This window comes from Giraffa tippelskirchi, chromosome 1, assembly GCF_054371585.1.
Source record: "Giraffa tippelskirchi isolate mGirTip1 chromosome 1, T2T-mGirTip1v1.2.pri, whole genome shotgun sequence".
Lineage (NCBI taxonomy): Eukaryota > Metazoa > Chordata > Mammalia > Artiodactyla > Giraffidae > Giraffa > Giraffa tippelskirchi.
In genome coordinates this window covers 17092901-17113645 of record NC_137275.1, presented here as the reverse complement: position 1 = coordinate 17113645, position 20745 = coordinate 17092901, and the positions used below count along the sequence as shown (strand labels likewise).

Genomic DNA, 20745 nt, shown 5'->3' with positions numbered 1-20745 from the left:
CCTTTAATGACTGAGAACAAACAGGAGAAAAAGCAGCAGTATCCGATGGAATGGATAAGATGTTAGGATTTTCTGAGAGGCTGAGCCTGCAAGGTGGATACCATGCAAAGGAGAGACGTGACATAGGCTGAGACAGTGGTTTCAAAATTTCATCCCATGAAATATATTGCGAAGTGATAAAGGACTTGATTTTCCTTAACTGCGGAAATGGAATAATGGCTCCCCTGCCCTGCTTAACCTTTTTTTATATAAACTTGGGAATAGACTGAGAAATTTCAAATCCTAACTCTATTACTTACCAACCATGTGGTTTTTGATAAGTTACATGACACCTCTCTATATTTTATTTGGAGACAGTAGATCTGAAGAGTGTGGAGAATTCAGTAAGTATATAAAAGACACATAACAGCCTGGTACACAATGAGGATTAAACAGTTGCATAAAAACTCTGGATTCTCAATGCATTCTGTACAGTAGTGTGTAAGAACTTGGATTTTTAGGGTCCTCCTGGTCTTGATTTGACCACCAGCTCTATGACTTCAGACAAATTATGTGAGCTTCCTAAGTCAGTTTCCTCATTAATGAGAAGAGGTCTAATAACAGTAAGTCAATCATACGATTAGTGAGAATTTCAACTGAAATAATACATGCCATTACTAAAAACTCATAATGTTCGCTACTGTTTGGTTGAATGTCTTCCTTGTTTGACTTCCGGAATGCTGTAACAGTCTGATTCTCTTCTTACCTCTCCATCCTTTCTTTGCTAGATGTTCCTGGATTCTTTCCCTTTGCCCTGCCTTACTCAATGACCTTTTGTACATATTCTGTGAGAGAATCTTTGCAGTTTCTCTGCTCCAGCCCCCGTCTCCATGACGGCAATTCCTAAGTCTTTTACCTTCAATCTTTGATCTTCCACTTATACCACACTCATAGGCAACTTCTACTACCTTAATGTTTTACTTTAGAGTATTACTATCGTCTCAAAATGTCCATGTCCAAAATAAAATTCTCATTTCCACCCACTACTAATATCCATTAGGGTTATGGAGGAAGTAGTTGCTTTTCGCAATTTCCCTGCTTTTGCAAAGACAATCATTCTCTTGTCATCTCCATTGTCAAGACCTTGTAGTCATCCTTGACACATCCATCTCTATCACCTTTCATATCCAGTCGGTCACCACAGCCCTAAGCAACCTACCAAATACCAGGAAAGAAGTAAAAATCCTTGAAAAACAAAACCAGTTTTATTTCTTTTTTAAATTACTTAATTTATTTGCCTGTGTTGGCATTAGGGAGTATTTAACAGGAGGCTTCCTGAGTGCTGTTTTTTGATCTGTCATGAATCCTCTGTTCCTTATTAATCCTTGAATATTCAAGGATTAAGAGGAGCTGGCAAGCCGGGGACTGAGAATGCATGCATTTCCTTTGTTAGTTTTCCATATGGTGAAAAGTAACTCTTTATGGCCCTCTTCCTTTCTGATATGGAAAGTGATTATTTACAACCCTCTCTCTTTGATATGGATTCTAGCCTAATGTTTCCTCTGTAATTTGTAAGATTTTTGATCCTTATCTTTGCTGAAAAGATTTCTTTGCTTTGTCTTACCTTGTAAGACAGTATATATACCCACACTATGTTGAATAAAACACCCTTGTTCCATCAGAGCTTGGGTACCCGTATCTTTCTTCATCTCTCTCTCCTTCAGGCTAATTCTTTGGAGTGCAGAGGCCGGCTGAGCTTGCTTACTTGCCCAGGCTTTGAAGACCTCCTTGAAAGGGTGCCCTGAGCCTACGTAAGCGGCGCAAACCCTTTGTCTTAGGGTTTTATTGGTTCTCTGTGTAAACCAGAGAACATCAGCCTCTTTCCTTCTTTTACTTTCTTATCGTCGACTCTGTACCACCAGGTTCCGGTCCATTAAAGGGCCTCAACATGTTGGGTCTTAGTTGTGGCAAATAGGCTCTAGAGCACAGAGGCTTAGTTGTCCCAAGGAATGTGGGATCTTAGTTCCCCAACCAGAGATCGAACCCATGTCCAAAAATTAATTTTCAAATACAAATCTGATAGAAAAACAAAATTAGTTTTTATTTAAAATTACCCTCCTGCCTCATACACACACTTCCAACCATCTTTCCCAGGAGGATGAATATTGGTTGATAATTGGATCATCTTCTGCTTGTCATCTTCAGGATAAAGGCTTTTCATATTTCAAATAGTGGGAGTAGGAAATACCACTGAGACAACTGAGACACAGCTAAATTGTACTGCATAAAAAGAAAGAGGTGAAGGGGTCAAGAAGGTGATGAGGGGTGGTAAAGATGCTGCAAGGGAAGGCTAAGAAAACCACCTGAGTAGTGGTAGCTGAAGGTGGACCACAGGAGAAAACAGCAGTAGTGCTAACAAATTCTTCCATTAAGAGTGAGACCTTGGTTGGGTCCTGGCTGTACCACTGTGATGGTTAATTTTAAGTGGCAACTTGACTGGGCTAAGGAATGCCCAGACAGCTGGTAAAACATTATTTCTCAGTGTGTCTGTAAGGGTGTTTCCAGGAGAGATTGGCATAATGTGTAAACAAGACTGCCCTCATCAGTGTGGGTAGGCATCATTCAATAGGAAAAAATAGTGGAGGATAAGTGAGTTTGTTCTCTTGCTTGAGCTAGGACAGCCATTTCCTCCTGCCCTTGGTCATCCACACCCTTAGTCCTTGGGCCTTCCTACTCAGATGGGGATTTACACCACTGGCTCCCCAGGTTCTCAAGCCTTGGGGTTTAGACTGGAACTACATCATCTGACTTCCCTAAGCTTCTAGCCACCAGACATCAGTTAGAGAGTTGGACTTCTCTATCAAACAAAATTCACTTAGATTGCCAAGAACAAGAACCATGGGCATGGTTATTAGTTTTCCATGAATTAACTTTCATCCCTACAGAGTTGTAAAATAGCTTAATTGGATCGAAGACAATTGCTATAGACTGAATGTTTGTGTCTCCCCTCAACACACAAATTCATATGCTGAACCTCTACCCTCAGTGTGATGGTATTAGGAAGTGAGGCCTTTGGGAGGTAATTAGAATGAAGGTGGAGCCCTTATGAATTGGATTAGTGACCTTGTAAGTGTTGCTAGAGCTGGTTTTCTCTCTCTGCCCTCTCCTGTGTGAGGATACGAGGAGATATCAGCAGTCTACAACATGAAAGAGGGTGCTCAGAAGAACTTGACCATGCTAGCACCCTATCTTGGACTTCCAGCCTCCAAAACTGCAAGAAGTATATTTCTGTTGTCTATAAGTCACCCAGTCTATATGGTACTTTTGCCATGGCGGCCTGACCTAAGACAACAGTCAAAGGTGCATCTCTCTTTAGTATCAGATAATCCTCAGCAGGACTGCTAGGTAACACCTAATGTCTATTACAAGGACTGGCAGAGACTTGCTCATTTCTCAAGCTTTGTCAGTTTTTCCTGACATTGGTATATTAACAATTTTCTTGGTGTTTTGAAACACTTATAAACCTCTTTGCTAATGTATGTTAGTGGTTGCATAGTTTTCAATAATTTATTTAATCCATATTTATGCAGAGTGATACTATTCATTCATTCTCCTGATGGTATGCCAAATGACCAGGCTGTCTAAATTTGCTTTGCAAGTAAGGTAATTGAAAGTCTTTCCTTATAAAAATCTCAGTGTCCTTGCATAAAATGTTTTTATTGCAGCACTAACTCCTCCTCTAAGAGACTGGAAATATCTTGGCAGAACCAGTTAGTAAGGCATTTTGGCATTTGTTCCTAAACAAGGCAGTACAATAATCTTGAGTGTTGTGTTGCTGAAGCCAGGTTTATTGAGAAAAGCAGAAACACAGGTCCTTCTTAAGCATATTAGGTTAACAACCTTTTCTGGTCCACCCAAAGATACTCTAATCAGTTTCCTGCTCTAGGCTGTTCCCAACTGCCTGGAGGGCACAGTGAAGGCCACAGCCCCTTCCCACTCCCATACATCAAATCATCCCAGTTAAATACAGGAAGTGATACTAAATGATCAAGGCATAAATTATTGTTGTTAAAAGGATGGATGAGACTGATTTAATTTCCATAATAATTTAGGCTATTAATTTGGGAAGCAAATCAATTAAATTTCTTAATATATGATAAAAATATTTTTTGTAAATCAAATTGTGAGAAAAGAGAGTCAACAGACAGTTCAGTTGAGTTCAGTTGCTCAGTCATGTCTGACTCGTTGTGACCCCATGGACTCTGCAGCACTCCAAGTTTCCCTGTCCATCACCAGCTTCCAGAACTTACTCAAACTCATGTCCATCGAGTTGGTGATGCCATCCAACCACCTCGTCCTCTGTCGTCCCCTTCTTCTCCTGCCTTCAATCTTTCCCAACATCAGGGTCTTTTCAAATGAGTCAGTTCTTCACATCAGGTGGCCAAAGTATTGGAGTTTCAGCTTCAGCATCAATCATTCCAACGAATATTCAGGACTGATTTCCTTTAGGATGGACTGGTTGGATCTCCTTTCAGTCTGAGGGACTTTCAAGAGTTTTCTCCAATACCACAGTTCAAAAGCATCAACTCTTCAGCACTCAGCTTTCTTTATAGTCCAACTCTCACATCCACATATGAATATTGGAAAAACCATTGCCTTGACTAGACGGACGTTTGTTGACAAAGTAATATCTCTACTTTTTAATTTGTTGTCTAGGTTGGTCATAGCTTTTCTTCTAAGGAGCAAGTGTCTTTTAATTTCATGGCTGCAGTCACCATCTGCAGTGATTTCAGAGCCCAAAAAATTAAAATCTCTCACTGTTTCCATTGTTTCCCCATCTATTTGCCATGAAGTCATCGGACCAAATGCCATGATCTTAGTTTTCTGAATGTTGAGCTTTAAGCCAACTTTTTCACTCCCTTCTTTCACTTTCATCAAGAGGCTCTTTAGTTCTTCTTCACTTTCTGCCATAAGGGTGGTGTCATCTGCATATCTGAGGTTATTGATATTTCTCCTGGCAACCTTGACTTCAGCTTGTGCTTCATCCAGCCTGGCATTTCGCATGATGTACTCTGCATATAAGTTAAATAAGCAGGGTGACAATATACAGCCTTGATGTACTCCTTTCCTGATTTGGAACCAGTAGACAGACAGTAGATGGTACTAAAAATACATCTAATTTTAGAAGTCTTTTGTAATATGCAGGAATAAAATAGATGTGCTAGTGGCATCATGACTCATGACTCAATGGACATGAATTTGAGTAAGCTCTGGGAGTTGGTGATGGACAGGGAAACCTGGCATGCTGCCGTCCATGGGGTTGCAAAGAGTCGGACATGACCAGGTGACTGAACTGAACTGAATGAAATAATCTCTGAAACATGCTTGTTGATGATATTTTCTAAACCAAAAATTAGGTTTTATAAAGTCTAGCAAAATGTGTCTTTTTGTTTTCTGCTATGAGAACATAAAGACATGGAAAAGATTTTTTAGACATTTAAAACCATTATGAGGGGACTTCTCTGGTGGTCCAGTGGTTATGAATCCACGCTTCTGATGCAGGTGGCATAGGTTTGATCCCTGATTGGGGAACTAAGATCCCACGTGCCACAAAACCCAGCCGGAAAAAAAAATATTACAACCATTATTATACATGGTTATATATTTGATAAATACTCTTTACTGAAAAAGAAACACATGCAATTGGGAAGGTCTGGAAAAATCCAAGATATGTGATCTTCCTAACCAACAAGAGTCAATCTTTAAAATGCTGTACTTCATTGACTCAATTTTAAGCCATTATTTTAGAAACTTACTGTTATTTTATGTAGTGCTAAGAAAAATACAGTGGCCAATTAAAATATAAAACAATGTTTTCTAATTACTTATTATTCTTATTGACTATAAGACACACTATGATTTCAGAGCAGTTAAAATATAAACTACAAGAGTGTCTTAAAATAGATACGGTATTTGATATGGCTTGCAACAAACAGGAATTGTATAGCTTTTATTTCTCTGATCAGTAAGTCTTTTTTTCACAAAGAGATCTATGGCTATTATTGCATATTATAAGGAAATGATTCCTACTGTAAAGTTTAAATAAACAAGAGTTTGTAAGTAAAACACAAGTGGAAAGGGTCAGCTATGGCAACAGTGGGACCCAGTGGCGAGTGCCCCCACAGTGATGGTGCAGGCTGTGATGGTTTGCCCCAGTGGGTCTAGCAATGTTGGCCGTAGGTGGCTGATTTGGATGTGGCTTTGACTATGGTCCTAGCTGCTGCTTGGCATCGTTTGTTCCTACCAGTTTTCTATTCTGGGTCCTCCAGCTTTCCAAAGAGTTCTGTGAGCTCCTCAATATCCCTCAATAAATTCTTTGTCTTCCTAAGTCTGCCAGACTTGCATCTAAGAACCTTGACTGATACTTCTGGATTTCAGCAATTTATTGAGCAGAGAGAATTGATACAGTTTGCAGCAAATTAGTGATTTAGCTCTTATAAGGACAGTTACCAATCTCTTTCACTTTTCTAAATGACCATTTCCAAAAAGGATATAAATCCAACCATGCATGCTAAGTCTCTTCAGTCATGTCCAGCTCTTTGCAACTCTATGGACTGTAGCACACCAGGATCCTCTCTCCATGGGATTCTCCAAGGAAGAATACTGGAGTGGGTTGCCATTTCCTTCTCCAGGGAATCTTCTCCACCTAGGGACTGACCCAGCCTCTCTTATGTCTTCTGGATTGGCAGGCATGTTCTTTACCACTAGCACCATCCGGGAAGCCCAAATCCAGCCATGCTCAACAATTAAAACATAGTTGAATCATGCAGTATCAAAAGCACACATACACCCACTCTTTTAGAATGTAATTTACAAAGTCATAGAAGGAATATACTGCCTATTTTACAAAAGACTTAAATCACCAAAACGTACTTTGCTCAGTTACTATGATTCAGTGGAGAAACTAGAAATGGAAGGAATTCTTCAGTCATCATGCATATGCAAATTACATGGTAGTAAACTGATTCCAGTTAATAATAGGAAATGCCAATTTCATTAGTCTTACTGCAACAAAAATTTATTAATTTGATAGACTGATGATTTCCTTGCACTTATTTGCAAAGTTGCCCTACCCCATTTCATAATTTGTACCCACCTTACCAAAGCAAGGTCAGCATATCCCTTTTCCCTCAAAGTCCTCTGGGGTGTTGCAGCTTTAGTGAGTTTAGAAGCTGAATATTGCTCTCCTCAAGAAACACAGCTTTTAATCATATAAATGGCAATAATAGGTAATACCTGTAGAGTGCTTCATTAGGACCAAGCACTGTTCTATGTCTTTATGTATAGTAACCACTTTAATCTTCATAAGAATGCTAGGAGGAAAATATTATCACCCTTATTATCTTCATTTTATAGATGAGGACACTGAGGCACAGAGGAATTAGGTTACCTGACTGATGACTGTAGCGCACCAGACTCCTCTGGCCATGGGATTCTCCAGGCAAGGATACTGGAAGTGGGTTGCCATGACCTCCTCCAGGGGATCCTCCTGATCCAGGGATCGAACCTGTGTCTCCTTTGGCTCCTGCATTGCAGGCAGATCCTTTACCGCTAAGCCATCAGGGAAGCCTCAAAACTGGGGTTGCCTATATATAAAATTTGCTTCTTTCTATATAGCTGTAATGCTCCTGTGATAATCAGATGTAATTGATGGTACACTGTTATTTTCCTTTGCAGTTTCATTGAAAATAAGGATGTACACATAAATTGTCCTTCAATAATTTACCACAAAATGTTTCTCTGGTTGCCTGAAATCATACATTTCTCTCTCTGATAGGTATTTGGAGTTTCCCTGGTGGCTCAGATGGGCTTTCCTGGTAGCTTAGCAGGTAAAGAGTCCACCTGCAATGCAGGAGACCCTAGTTTGATTCCTGGGTCTACCCATTATACTATTCTTGGGTTTCCCTGGTGGCTCAGCTGGGAAAGAATCTGCCTGCAATGTGGGAGACCTGGGTTTGATCCCTGGGTTGGGCAGATCCCCTGGAGAATGAAATGGCTACCCACTCCAGTATTCTGGCCTGGAGAATTCCATGGACTCTACAGTCCATGGGGCCGCAAGGAGTCAGACATGACTGAGTGACTTACACTTTCACTGGTGGCTCAGATGGTAAAGAATCTGCCTGCAATACTGGAGACCTGGGTTCGATCCCTGGGTTAGGAAGATTCCCTGGAGAAGGGAATGGCAACCCACTCCAGTATTCTTGCCTGGGAAATCCCATGGACAGAGGAGCCTGGCGGGCTACAGTCCATGGGGTTGCAAAGAGTAGGACACAATTAAGCAACTAACACTTCACTGATAGATATTAATACATGCGTATGTATGGCTGAGTCGCTTTGCTGTGCACCTGAAACCGTCGCAGCATTGTTAACTGGCTGTACTCCAATATAAAACTAAAAAGCTAAAAATAAATAAATTTCTACCTCTGATTTACAGACTGAATTGACAGAGGGCAACAGAGAAAGACAGACAGATCAAGGGACAAAAACTATAGTGCGGGTGTCCAAGCAACCAGAAATGCTTGGCTGAGGAAGATTTCTTCTTACCCTGGCAAGCCAGGGACATTCCAATCAGGCGCCTCTGTGCCTCTGATGTGGAAAGCAGCTCAAATTCCCTCACAAGAGGGGAATGTTTACCAGTCTGGGAACATTCTGGGTACTCAGGGAAGAAGGTGATAAGGAGTCCCTTCATCTTTGGGCAAAGGAGAAGGTAAAATATCTAATAAAAATCATGTAAATAGTTAGCACTCTCTCTTTCCCCTCTAGCAAATGCCTCACTCAGAGTTATAAATCATTTCAACATACTAGAAAATCCATAAATCAACCAAGAAACATTGGCCGAGTGTCTCTTGTGATTGGCCTGTGTGCTCAGAGTTTACATCATGCCCTTTGGCAGATTAAACTCTTGTAAAACTAACAGTTGACACCTTAGAAGTCTTTACATGCCAGAATTTATGTCACCGAACGTAAGTGTAATAAACTTTGAGAAGGTAAGCTCCCTGAATGAAGGAAAATGAAAGATAAAAAATGAAAAAGAAAAGACATTGAGGAAGTCTGACACCATAATCACAGTAAGGCCGGTGTGGTTGACTATACCATAATACGCCAGTATTATGGTAACTAAAATGTACCAGTCATTACTATAACCCCCTTTTAATACATCTTAAAATCAGTATTTTTCATATCAAGTGAAAAACAAAGACACGTGAATACCTTTCTAAGGTTAATATAGACTTTTCATTTTAAAAATGCAAATACTATATATCTTTCCCTGGTTATGCTGTACCTCTGCTATTCATTCATTTCTTCACTCACTTCAACAAAAGTGTTGACTGCATGAGGGTGAGGGCCAGCACTGTGGCAAGGGATTGGGCTGTGAAGATGAATAGAGAGTCGTTCCTGCTGTCTTGGTTCAGTGTAAGCACTCAATGAGTAGCAATAAACTATAATGAAGACAGAAAGAAATGACCAACTGTGCTGAAACACAGGAAATAGAATTTAAGGAAGGGCGAGATAAAGTAGAAAACTACTCTGTGCTCAATGGTTCAGTTATGCCCAACTCTGAGACCTCATGGACTGTAGCCCACCAGGCTCCTCTGTTCATGGGGTTTTCCAGGCAAGAACACAGGAGTGGGTTGCCATTTCCTCTGGCAGTCTAAATACCTGGGCCCACATTTCCTGGTCTGGGACTACCATTTCTTCCGGCATGCGCTCCTGCCCTCTATTGTTCCCTCCTGCCACTTTTCTCACTACCTTTCTCATCATCTTTTTCTTTATTTTACTTTTCCCTCCAGCAGCAAAGGTAGAACAAAGTCAAAGGAGCTCTTGCAGGGACTTCCCTGGCAGTCCAGTGGTTAAGAATGCACCTGCCAGTGCAGAGGACATAGGTTTGATCCCCGGTCTGGAAAGATTCCACATGCTGCAGGGCAACTAAACCTGAGTGCCTCAACTACTAAGCTTGTGCTCTAGAACCCACAAGTTGAAACAAAAGAAGCCACTGCAATGAGAAGCTGGTGCTCCACAACTACAAAGTAGCTTTTGCTCACAGCAACTAGAGAAAGCCCCTGCATAGCAAGGAAGACCCAGCACAGCCAAAAATAAATAAATATTTTTAATTGCTCTTGAGTTGATTAGGGGAAGGAGGAAACCATTTGGGTGCCATACTAGGTCCCCTATTCTTGAGCTATGGGAGCAAGGAAGGACTGGAATCTGATGAAGAGAGGCTTTAGTCGCAGAATCATTTGTAAGCTGGAAAAGACCACAAAGGCCATCCTCCCAACTATCCACTTTATAGTTGGAGACACCGAGGCTTAATGACTTATCCAGGGCCACACCCAACTAGTGGCATTGGTGGAGCTAGAGCTCAGGCTTCTTAACAAGACCTCAGATGGGAGACAACATCACTGCCTTCATCAGTCTCTTCAACCTTATGTTCCTGAGAATCAGGCAGTGCTTCATCTCTGGTCCTCCAAAGAAATGAACAATGGATTAAACTAGTCACCCCGTAGTCTTCTGTTCCTTAAGGACAACCACACCATGACCGTGACTCAAAGGACTTCTTTTCTCATATGTTTTGTCATTCTTTTTGTTACTCTTCCCAGAAGACTGATTTTCCTCTCTATCCCTTTGAAAATATGACGACCCAATCTGAACTCAGAGCTTTAAAGATCTGTTTGATGATGGAAAATAATGTCTTTGTGCCCTGGTTTTCAGTGCGTCCTACATTGACTTTTTATTTTCGCTTGTTATTCAGTTTTCAGAACCACCTAACTTGTTTTCAATGGGTCAGTAATGACCTTGAGAGTTTAATATTGTTGATTTATTTCTATAAGTGTGTTCTCCCAAACGCTGTCCTGTTTGTATGATGGCCTGTCTCCTCCCCACCCCTGGCCCCATGTGTCAGCTTCTCAGTAATGACCAGGTGGTACATACGTGTCAAGAAAACAAATCACCTTCTAACAGGATTTGAAGTGGAATTAAGGCGGATCTTGCGCCCTTCCTGTTCCAACTTTAGCAGCCCAAGGTCCATGACTGCTTAGAGATTAGGTGGTTGGCAACTGCACCCGGTGGCATCTCAGAGTCCTGGTTCTCTCTCCAGGCCCTAGGCAGTGAATTTTTTGAGAGATTTCAATTCTCGAATTCCTTGGCGAAGCAGTTCAGGCATGTCGTTGAAACTGGCCAACTCATCCCAGGACGCCCAGCGAGGCCAGCGTATCTCCTATTTTTGCAGGTGATGACACCGGGCAGGATGTCGCCAAGTCGTCGGGTTCATCCTGCCCGACAGGTTTCTGCTTCTGGACACCTCCTGAACCTCTTAGGTTTGAACGCCGAGGTGTGTCAAGCTGCCGCGGACGGAGAGCCCTGAGAAGGGGTAGGGGCCGAGCGCGGTCAATACTGATCGGGCGGCCTTCGAGGAGTTCTTCCGGCCCTCCCAGTGGCTCCGGGGCGAGTCCCCAAGTTCTCAGCCCTCACTACCGAGCGAGCAGCTGGACCCTCCCCCGCCTCCCTGCTCCTCCCCCGCGCTCCAGCCCGCACCTTGCCTCGGAGCCACACCACCTGCGCGCTCGCAGGAGGCCGGGGCGGAGCCTCGGGTCGGGACCCATGACGTCACCCGGCGAGGGAGGTGGGGCTGTGGGAACCGCAGTGCTGCGCAGAGGGGCGGGGCGGGGCGGGGCGGGGCGGGGCGGGGCCTGCGGCGCGTGACCTGGCTGCAGGAGGCAGGAACCCGGAGAAAGGTGTAGGGGGGCCGGGAGCGGCTGACTCTGAGTCCGGGGGGCGGGGCGGGGAGTGGCAGGGCCCGGGCGGCGGGCGCCCCGGCGGAGCGCTAAAGCGGGTCAGGCTTGCTCCTGCCCTCCGGGTCCTTTCTCCTCCGCCCACCTGGGCCTCCGCGTGGGGACGCGCACCTGGCAACCAGCGGCCGCCCTCCGCCGCGCCCCCGCCTTCTCCGCTGGGGCCGGGCTCCCCGAGCCGGCCCCCGGCGCCGCGCTCGCTGGAGGCGGCCACGAGCGCTCGCTCGTTGATGCCGTTTTGGGGGTGACCCGGCGCGGCGGCGGCGGCAGCGGCGCCTCCAGGTAGGGTGCGGGGGTGGGGTGAGGCGTGTGAATGGCCGCGGCTCGGCCGGACTTCGAGACCTCGCGCGCAAAAGCTCGGATTTCGGGGGCGCTGGAGGAGACCAGCCCGGCTGCCGGGAAGCCGGAGATGTGGGAACTCAGGCACCGGGGAGGCGGCGGCCCCGGCCCCGGGGGAGAGGCGGCGTCGCCACCCCGCGAGGGAGAGGCGGCCGGCGGCGACCACGAAACCGAGAGCACCAGTGACAAAGTAAGTGGAGCCCGAGAGGCGCACCCCCTGCTTCCCGGGCTGCGTCCCGATGGGGGCCAGGACACCTCGGAGGGAGGGAGCGAGGGTGGGGCCCCGCGGAATGTCAGGTGAAGCTGCCGGCCGCGCCGCGCTCCGGTCCGGATAACTTAAGTGGGAGCCGGACCCCAGCGACGGTGCGCTTCTCGGGGTGACCGCGGCCGCTCCCGGGATGGCTGCAGGATTCAACGTGACTCCAGTTTACTTTCTGCGATTCTAGTCTCCCCTGCCCGGGGTCTGGGGCCGACGCTAGAACCGGGATGGTCTCTCCTACCCTAAGAGTTCGCAGTGCCTAGTTAGCCGCGCCTCACACCTCTTCTCGGGAGAGTTAGGACTAAACTTAAGACACGCACCTTCGCTTCTAACCTGTCATCGGACCCTGACGCTCGGCTTCTCGCGCTCCCCCATCAGCACTTCCGTTTCCTCTGTCCTTTCTCAGAATCATAGATTTCGGAGGTTTGAGAGTCTCCTACCCTTGACCCCATTGTGACCCTCCAGCTTCTTTTGAGTCCGCGGCAGACAATGCACTTCTACCAGTGGATTTCATCTGACCTGATAATGTGAATTCACAAGGGCTTTTTAAATTTCCATCTCTACAGGTTGCCTTTACTTCACCTTGAAGAATGAGTAGATGTAATGCTAGTATGCTTTTTAAAAAGTTGGAGAGACAGAGTTCAGCTTATTTGGTAATACAGTGGTGCAAAGTAGAAATTTGGGCAGGGGGGAATCCAGTTTTACAACTTTTTTATCCTGGGCCGTTTAGGAAATTGGGCCAGGCAGTAGATTGTTTTATAAAATCTTCTATTAAATTCCATTTTATCTTAGAAACTCAAAGCACGGAAGCGATTTCTGGAAGCATTATTTTTTGGAAGGTACTGCAGTTTGTATTACAGAAGTGAAGTAGATTGCTCAAGGTCAGGTCAGTGGCCTCTTGGAACTAGAAACTGTTCCCGATTCTCTTTTTTCTTGTTTGTACAGTTGCTGAGAAGGGTTTCCGTGGTGGCTCAGATGGTAAAGAATCTGCCTGCAATGCTGGGGACCTAGGTTCAATTCCTGAGTTGGGAAGATCCCCTGGAGAAGGGACTGGCCACCCACTCCAGTATTCTTGCCTGGAGAATTCCATGGATAGAGGTTACATGCGTCCATAGGGTGGCAAAGAGTTGGACACAACTGAGCGACTCACACGCCGTTGCTGCAACTCGCAGTTCCAATTTGGGGAGGGTTCCACCAGAAACCTGATGTTGATGAACTTGAGGTAACCAAAGTTATAAAACTTAGGTGGGAACACATCCCACAACAGTGATTTTAGGAAAGAAACTTTAAAATCAATGGGAAGACAGATCCCTTTTTTTCCCTTTACCCTTGAGAGGCAGGTAGAATAGTGATCTATGACAGAACATGTGTGTCAAGGGATTACACAAAGTGTAAAACAGTTTCTGGCTACTGAAGGTTGATGTTACAAAGCTGAAAACAGTGGGCTGAGAATAGTTTTTGTGAAAACTGCCTTGGAAACTAAACCAAAAATAGAATTAATTAGGTTGGGGTTTGTTTTGTTTTAGCACTGGTATAGTTTAGGACCAAGGAAATACCAGCTTCCCCATGATCGCTTCTTTAACTGGGAGAAAACAACAAGCTTTTAAAAAGAAAAAACATGTTCAAGGAAGCCATCCATAAAGTAACTTTTGAAGTGAGATTAATTTCTTAACACCCTAATACTACATTTAAAATGAAAACTACTTCCTTGGTTTGATTGGAGTCATTAGAACTGTTGTCTCTAGCTCTCTGTGAGTAGATTATCTCACTGCATATTTATTTATAAATGCTTCACTGTTAGGTTTTGTTGTCAACCTTAATTTATCCATAAATTTACAAACTTGTGGATATGTATGATCACAACGCACACAATATATGTTCTATGTTTCTGTTAGTTTTCATTAATACATACCTAGCTGGATTCTCTTTTCTGAGAGTAGATGGTGCCATGTGTAACCAGTTCTGTTAAGATTTCTAAATCATCAAGGATCAGCATTTTTTCAAACCATGTCTAAAATATTGCATCCTTTTAGAGTTTATCGCAAGGAACTTTTGACTTGGCAAGCTCTGAGTCATTGAACTCTATCCTCTTTTTGTCCTTTCTTATCAGGGTGTATATTTGAATGCACCTGTATTTCCAGGTCAAGGGCCATTATAAAATCAGCCTGCACATCGGAGGCTGGTTAATATTTGGTTCATTTAAACTCTTCTAAGTGCCTTCTTTAGTCAAGTTACAGTAAAGCCAAAAACACTTACGAAATTAATGAGAGAGATACAGGAAGTGTGTTGTATTCTGCTCCTATCGTACACTCCCACGCCATTTTGTAGTCTTTTTACAATGGTGTTATTAACATGACCTTCTCTTCCTTCAGGACCGGGAGACTTATTCTGAGAGAAAGCTCTGTGCTCCAGGGTATTAGCAAGTGAAAATGTTCCCAGCTGCTAAATGCTGGAATAATACTTACGAGATAGCAAGACCACTCCCTCAAGGAACCCCCCAGGAGACATAATTAGACTTAATGGAAATCTGAACAAGGCTTCTTTACTTTGCTCTTAGCAGAGAGGGCATAGCTGGACACTATGTGGAGACAACAGGAAAGGCTTGAAAGAGGAGATGAGGGTTGAGTTTGGAATTAAAAGATGCCTGGGAACTCACTAGATAGACAGGTGTTAGGGAAAGGCATTCTAGGCAAAGGGCATGTGGAACTGTTTCTTGAATCAGCATTCTAGGCACAATGAACTGAGCTTAGTTTGATAGTCCTGGAGCATAAACTGTAGTTTGCGAGGAGGGGTTGGGAGTTTAAGGGTCTTGTGAGGGAGGTTAAGCTTTCTTCTGTGGACTCCTGGAAGCCACTGAAAAGTTTTTGCAGAAGCATTAGCCTGTCATTCTAGTAGTAGTCTGGAGAAAGTGTTGGAAGGGGGAGAGAACGGCCACAGTGAAACCCAATAGGTGTGTATTGCAAATGTTTTACGTGTGAAATAATGAGGGCATATCCTAAGTCTAGGAAGAGTGGAGGATAGAGATTGAGAGACAGGAAGCATATTTTAGATGATGGTGATGGGATCCTAGACAAGGGTAAGACTAATAAAAGAAGAGCCCTCTGGAGACACATTTTGGTCCCCAACTTAAGAGACTTAAGAAAAAAGCAAAAACGACTGGGCAGTTTTGCAGGGTTTTTGCAGGTGATGAAGGAGATGAGTGAGTTGAGTGGGGCAGGTACAGCATTTCTAAAGTAAGGAAGTGGCTCCAGGTGGTGGTGGGAACTGAACTGAATGGTCAAGTCTAGAGGACTGATGCCAAAGCTCCAATACTTTGGCCATCTGATGCGATGAGCCAATTCATTGGAAAAGACCCTGATGCTGGGAAAGATTGAGGGCAGGAGGAGAAGGGGACAACAGAGGATGAGATGGTTGGGGGGGTATCACCGACTCAATGGACATGGGTTTGAGCAAGCTCCGGGAGATAGTGAAGGACAGGGAAGCCTGGCGTCCATGGAGGTTGCAAAGAGTTGGACACGACTTAGTGACTTAACAACAACAAGAGACTTTTGATTAAGATGGAGAGGAGAGAGAACTGAAGGCCGAGCTGTGGGAGGTGCCCATGTTTACAGTAGGGGTGGAGATGTAAGGAAGACGCTAAGATAGAGCCTGAGAGCTAAAGGAGGAAGGATTGCTTAGAAGATATTGTCATTAGTATTTAGAAATGAGGAAGAGATGGAGAACATGGGATTTAGCCAAAGACCTTCATAGAAGCTGAGGTTTAGGTCAAGGAATGTGAGAGGTAAAAATTGGTAGTAATTGTAGAAAGTGCCAGTGAAAGGAGCACAGAATAGCAGCTAGAGAGGACTGGAGGATCAAGTAAAAATTTCCTTTTCCAAACAAAGAAAGACAAGTATTTATATAAAGAAGTCAAGTGGGAATGAAGATGCTGATGAGGGTGGGCATCCCTAGGAAAAAGAAAGCAGACGTGGAGAATGCAGATGATCGGGGTATTTGGGAAAAGGAAAGAAGGAATCGAGGTTAGATACAGAAACATTTTGAAAAATAGAAGGGGGAAATCAGTGTTTGATGCTTTAAATTTTCCTAATAAAGTAGGGTCTGAGAACCACAGAGCTTCAAGAGATCTTAGAAAAAATTTAGTTCAACCATACATATGTGTATATACGTGCATGTGTGTGTATTTTTAAATAATAAACTTGCCTTAGATTGTGTTTGTTATTAGCCAAAATGACCTCAGACAGGTGCAGAGCTGGAACTAGAACTCATCTCTGACTGGGACACTGTTGGAATGTCATTTTAGAGAGTGTAATGTCAGATGATCAAGAGGCCACCGGCAGAATCATCAAACTCAGTGAAGATTCAGTTGAATTAAAATGACATAAATTTGTTTTGTACTGCATTATCATAGTTCTTAACTCAGTAGCGGTAGTAGCAATACTTTGGCCACTTGATGTGAAGAGCCGACTCACTGGAAAAGACCCTGATACTGGGAAGGATCGAAGGCAAAAGGAGAAGAGAGTAGCAGAGGATGAGATGGTTAGATAGCATCACCAACTCAGTGGACATGAATCTGAGCAAATTCCAAGAGAGAGTGAAGGACAGTAAAACCTGGTATGCTGCAACCCGTGGGGTCACAAAGAGTCAGACACGATTTAGCAACTGAGCAACAACAAAGCAGTAGTAGTCATGATAGTTGATGCTTTTAGAGTGATTTAGAGAAAACAGTTATTTTGCATCTTAACTTTATTTGCTCCCTAACTATATGGGTTAGGGATATTTCCCATTTAATAGCTGAGAATAAGAAAGGGCTTCTGTGGTGGTTCAGCTGGTAAAAAATCTGCCTGCAATGCAGGAGACCCACGTTCGATCCCTGGGTAGGGAAGATCCCCTGGAGAAGGAAATGGAACCCCACTCCAGTATTCTTGCCTGAAAAATCCTATGGACAGAGGAGCCTGGCAGGCTACAGTCCATGCGGTTGCAAAGAGCTGGACATGACTGAAGAGACTTAGCACTGGAAACAGTGAAGAGACTGAGAGAAAATGCTGAAATCAGGAATATAAACTACTGTTCATTCAAGTAAGAGCTGTTTGTTGTTGTTTAGTCACTAAGTTGATTCCAGCTCTTTGCAACCCTGTGAACTGTAGCCCACCAGGCTCCTCTGTCCATGGGATTTCCCAAGCAAGAATACTGGAGTGGGTAGCCATTCTCTTCTCCAGGGGATCTTCCCAGTCCAGGGACTGAACCTGCATCTCCTGCATTGGCAGGCGATCCTTTACCACCGAACCACCAGGGAAGCCCAAGAATTGCTTAGAGTCAAGATTTTTAAAAGGCTTCCATCCTTTAGGCACAGAACTCTATGTCACTTGAGGCTTTCCATTTGCTTGTTTGCAGTTTTAATGCTGGGTTCAGGAATTCTCTGTAGAAGGAAATGCAACCTACTCCAGTATTCTTGCCTGGAGAACCCATGGACAGCCCATAGGGTTGCAAAGAGTCAGACACAACTGAAGTGACGTAGCAGCAGCAGCAGGTACAGGCATCAGTGTGAACCTCAAGGGACCTATAGTGGAGTGGAGAAGCTGACACTGGTCATCTGACTCACTTTTTAGGGGACTAGATGTAAGAGGGGTGGGAATTGTGATTGATTTAATGCATTATCCTTTGTTGCATTCTAAACTGCTGCTTACTTTCATTAGTTTAGAGACTTATTTGGAGCCATCATTGAACGGTTTTCTTCCTGCCTTTTCAGTCCCCAGCTTCGAGAAGCACTTCAGTTCTCTTTCCCTGACCACAGGCTCCTGTGTACTCTTCAGGAGTCCCCATGACCTATGTGACATACACTAAAGTAGCCATGCTTATTACGCTGTGCAGTTTGACATATGCATACGCCCATGAATTTATCACTGCAATAAAGATAGTGAACAAACCTGTCACCACTAAAAGTTTGCTCCTGCCCATTTGTAATTCCCCTTTTACCCCTTGATAATCACTGATCAGGCTTCCCTGGTAGCTCAGTGGTAAAGAATCCACCTCCCAATCCAGGAGAGATAGGAGACATGGGTTCGATCCCTGGGTCAGAAGATCCCCTGGAGGAGGAAATGGCAACCCATTCCAGTAATCTTGCTGAGGCAATCCCATGGACAGAGGAGCCTGGCAGGCTGCAGTCCATAGGGTCACAAAAAGTCGGACACAACTGAGCGACTGAGCACAGTAATCACTGATCTGCTTTCTGACACTAAAGATGAATGTGTATTTTCCAGAATTTTATGTAAGTAGAATTCAATACATACATATATGCATATACCCATATATATGTATACATATACATAAATGTGTACATTTTGTCTGGCTTCTTTTTACTCAGCATAATTTTTTTGACATTCACCCATGTTGTTGCATACATCAGTAGTTTGTTTTTGTTGCTGAGTAGTTTTCCATTGTATGGATGTAGCCCAGTTTGTCCTTTTCAACATTTGAGTTGTTTCCAGTTTGGAACTATTACAAAGAAAGCTGCCATGAACATTGTGTACAGTCTTTGTGTGGACATATGCTTTCATTTCTTTGGGGCAGATACCTAGGAATGAAATGACTGGGTCATAGAGTGGACGTGTATTTAACTTCTTAAGAAACTGCCAAACTCTTTTCCAGAGTGATGGTACACATTCCCACCAGCAGTGTATGAGAGGCCCAGTTTCAATACATCTTCTCTGAGACTTGGTATGTTCAGTTTTTATTTTTTAGCTATGCTAGAAGGTGTGTCCTAGTATCTTAGTGCAGTTTTGATTTGCCTTTGCCTAATAACTTCTCTGATAGCTCAGTTGGTAAAGAATCCGCCTGCAATGCAGGAGACCCTGGTTCAATTCCTGCGTGGGAAGATCCACTGGAGAGGGGATAGGCTACCCACGCCAGTATTCTTGGGCTTCCCTTGTGGCTCAGCTGGTAAAGAATCTGCCTGTGATACGGGAGACCTGGTTTCAATCCCTGGGTTGGGAAGATCCCCTGGAGAAGGGAAAGGCTACCCACTCCAGTATTCTGGCCTGGAGAATTGCATGGACTATATAGTCCATAGGTCACAAAGAGTCGGACATAACTGAGCGACTTTGACTTTGACTCTCTAATAACTAAGATATTGAGCATTTCTTCATATGCCAATTTACCATCAGTGTATTGCCTTCAGTGAGATGTCTGTTCAAAGCTTTGCCCATGTATTTTGATTACATTGATTGTTTTCTTATTGAATGTTGGGAATTCTTTATATATTCTGAATGCAAGACCCTTATTTGACACGTGATTTGCAAATATCGGGCTTTCCCAGGTGGTACTAGTGGTAAAGAATCTGCCTGCCAATGCAGGAGACACAAGAGACACTCACTGGTTTGATCCCTGGGTTGGGAATATCCTCTGGAGTAGGAAATGGCAACCCACTCCAGTATTCTTGCCTGGAACATTCCATGGACCGAGGAGCTTCTTGGGCTACAGTCCATGGGGTTGCAAAGAGTTGGACATGACTGAGCGCACATACTCTCTCGAAAATATCTTTTCCCAGTCTATAGCTGTTTTCTCTTTCTCTTAACAGTGTCTTTTGAAAAGCAGAACATTTTAATTTTGAAGTGGTTTTATTTATCAGTTTTTATTTTATGAATCCTACTTTTTTGTTGTCATATTTAAGTCTTTGCCTAACCTTAGGTCGCAAAGAGTTTATGGAATTTTATAGCTTTATGTAAATGTCTGATCTATTTTGAATTAATTTTTCTAAGTAGTATGAAGTATCGATCAAAGATTTTCTTTCCTTCCCCTTTCACATGTGGTTATCTAATTATTCCAGCATTGTATATTGAATTACCTTTCAACTTTGTTGAAGTCAATTGGCCATATAAGTGTGGATTAATTTCTAGACCCTTTTTTCTATTCCATTGATCAGTTTTTTAATGCTAATATCACAGTTGCAGCTTTATAATAACTTTTGAAAACAGTGTAAGTCCTTCAGTTTTGTTTTTATCTGCAGGTGGTTCTGGCTGTTAAGGTCCTTTTGCATTTTCATATAAATTTTAGAGTCAGCCTGTTTATTTCCACACAAAATAAAAGCCAGTTGAGATGACTGGGATTGCACTGGGTCTGCAGATTAGTTTGTGGAAAAATTGTCATTTAAATTTCCTTTCTGCCTCCTGGCTACATTGCTTCGAGCTGAGTAAACTTGGGGCACTTTACTCGATCTTCCTGTAAATTTTTTCACATACAAAAAGGATGTGATTATTTACTTATCTATAAGGTAATGTGAGGTATAAATACATCGACATTTGTAAAGTACTTTTGAAGTTCGTTTCA

The 20745-nt window shown here is 43.5% G+C and overlaps 1 protein-coding gene and 1 long non-coding RNA gene across 3 annotated transcripts in view; one reads left to right on the top strand and one right to left on the bottom strand.

Moving 5' to 3' along the window:
• Nucleotides 1–10134: 10134 nt before the first annotated feature.
• Nucleotides 10135–11853, bottom strand: LOC145542731 (uncharacterized). Its single transcript, XR_014080092.1, has 2 exons — nt 11572–11853; nt 10135–11397 (listed from the first exon to the last, which is right to left on the bottom strand). It is a non-coding gene; the product is annotated as an uncharacterized LOC145542731 (long non-coding RNA).
• The window catches only part of CDS1 (CDP-diacylglycerol synthase 1), a 92188-nt gene continuing 83243 nt past the window's right edge, over nt 11801–20745 (top strand). For both annotated transcript variants that reach the window (XM_081582181.1, XM_081582172.1), the window contains exon 1: nt 11801–12354. In XM_081582181.1, coding sequence (XP_081438307.1) covers nt 12139–12354 — 216 coding nt within the window. In that variant the 5' untranslated portion in view covers nt 11801–12138. The remainder of the gene's footprint in view (nt 12355–20745) is intronic.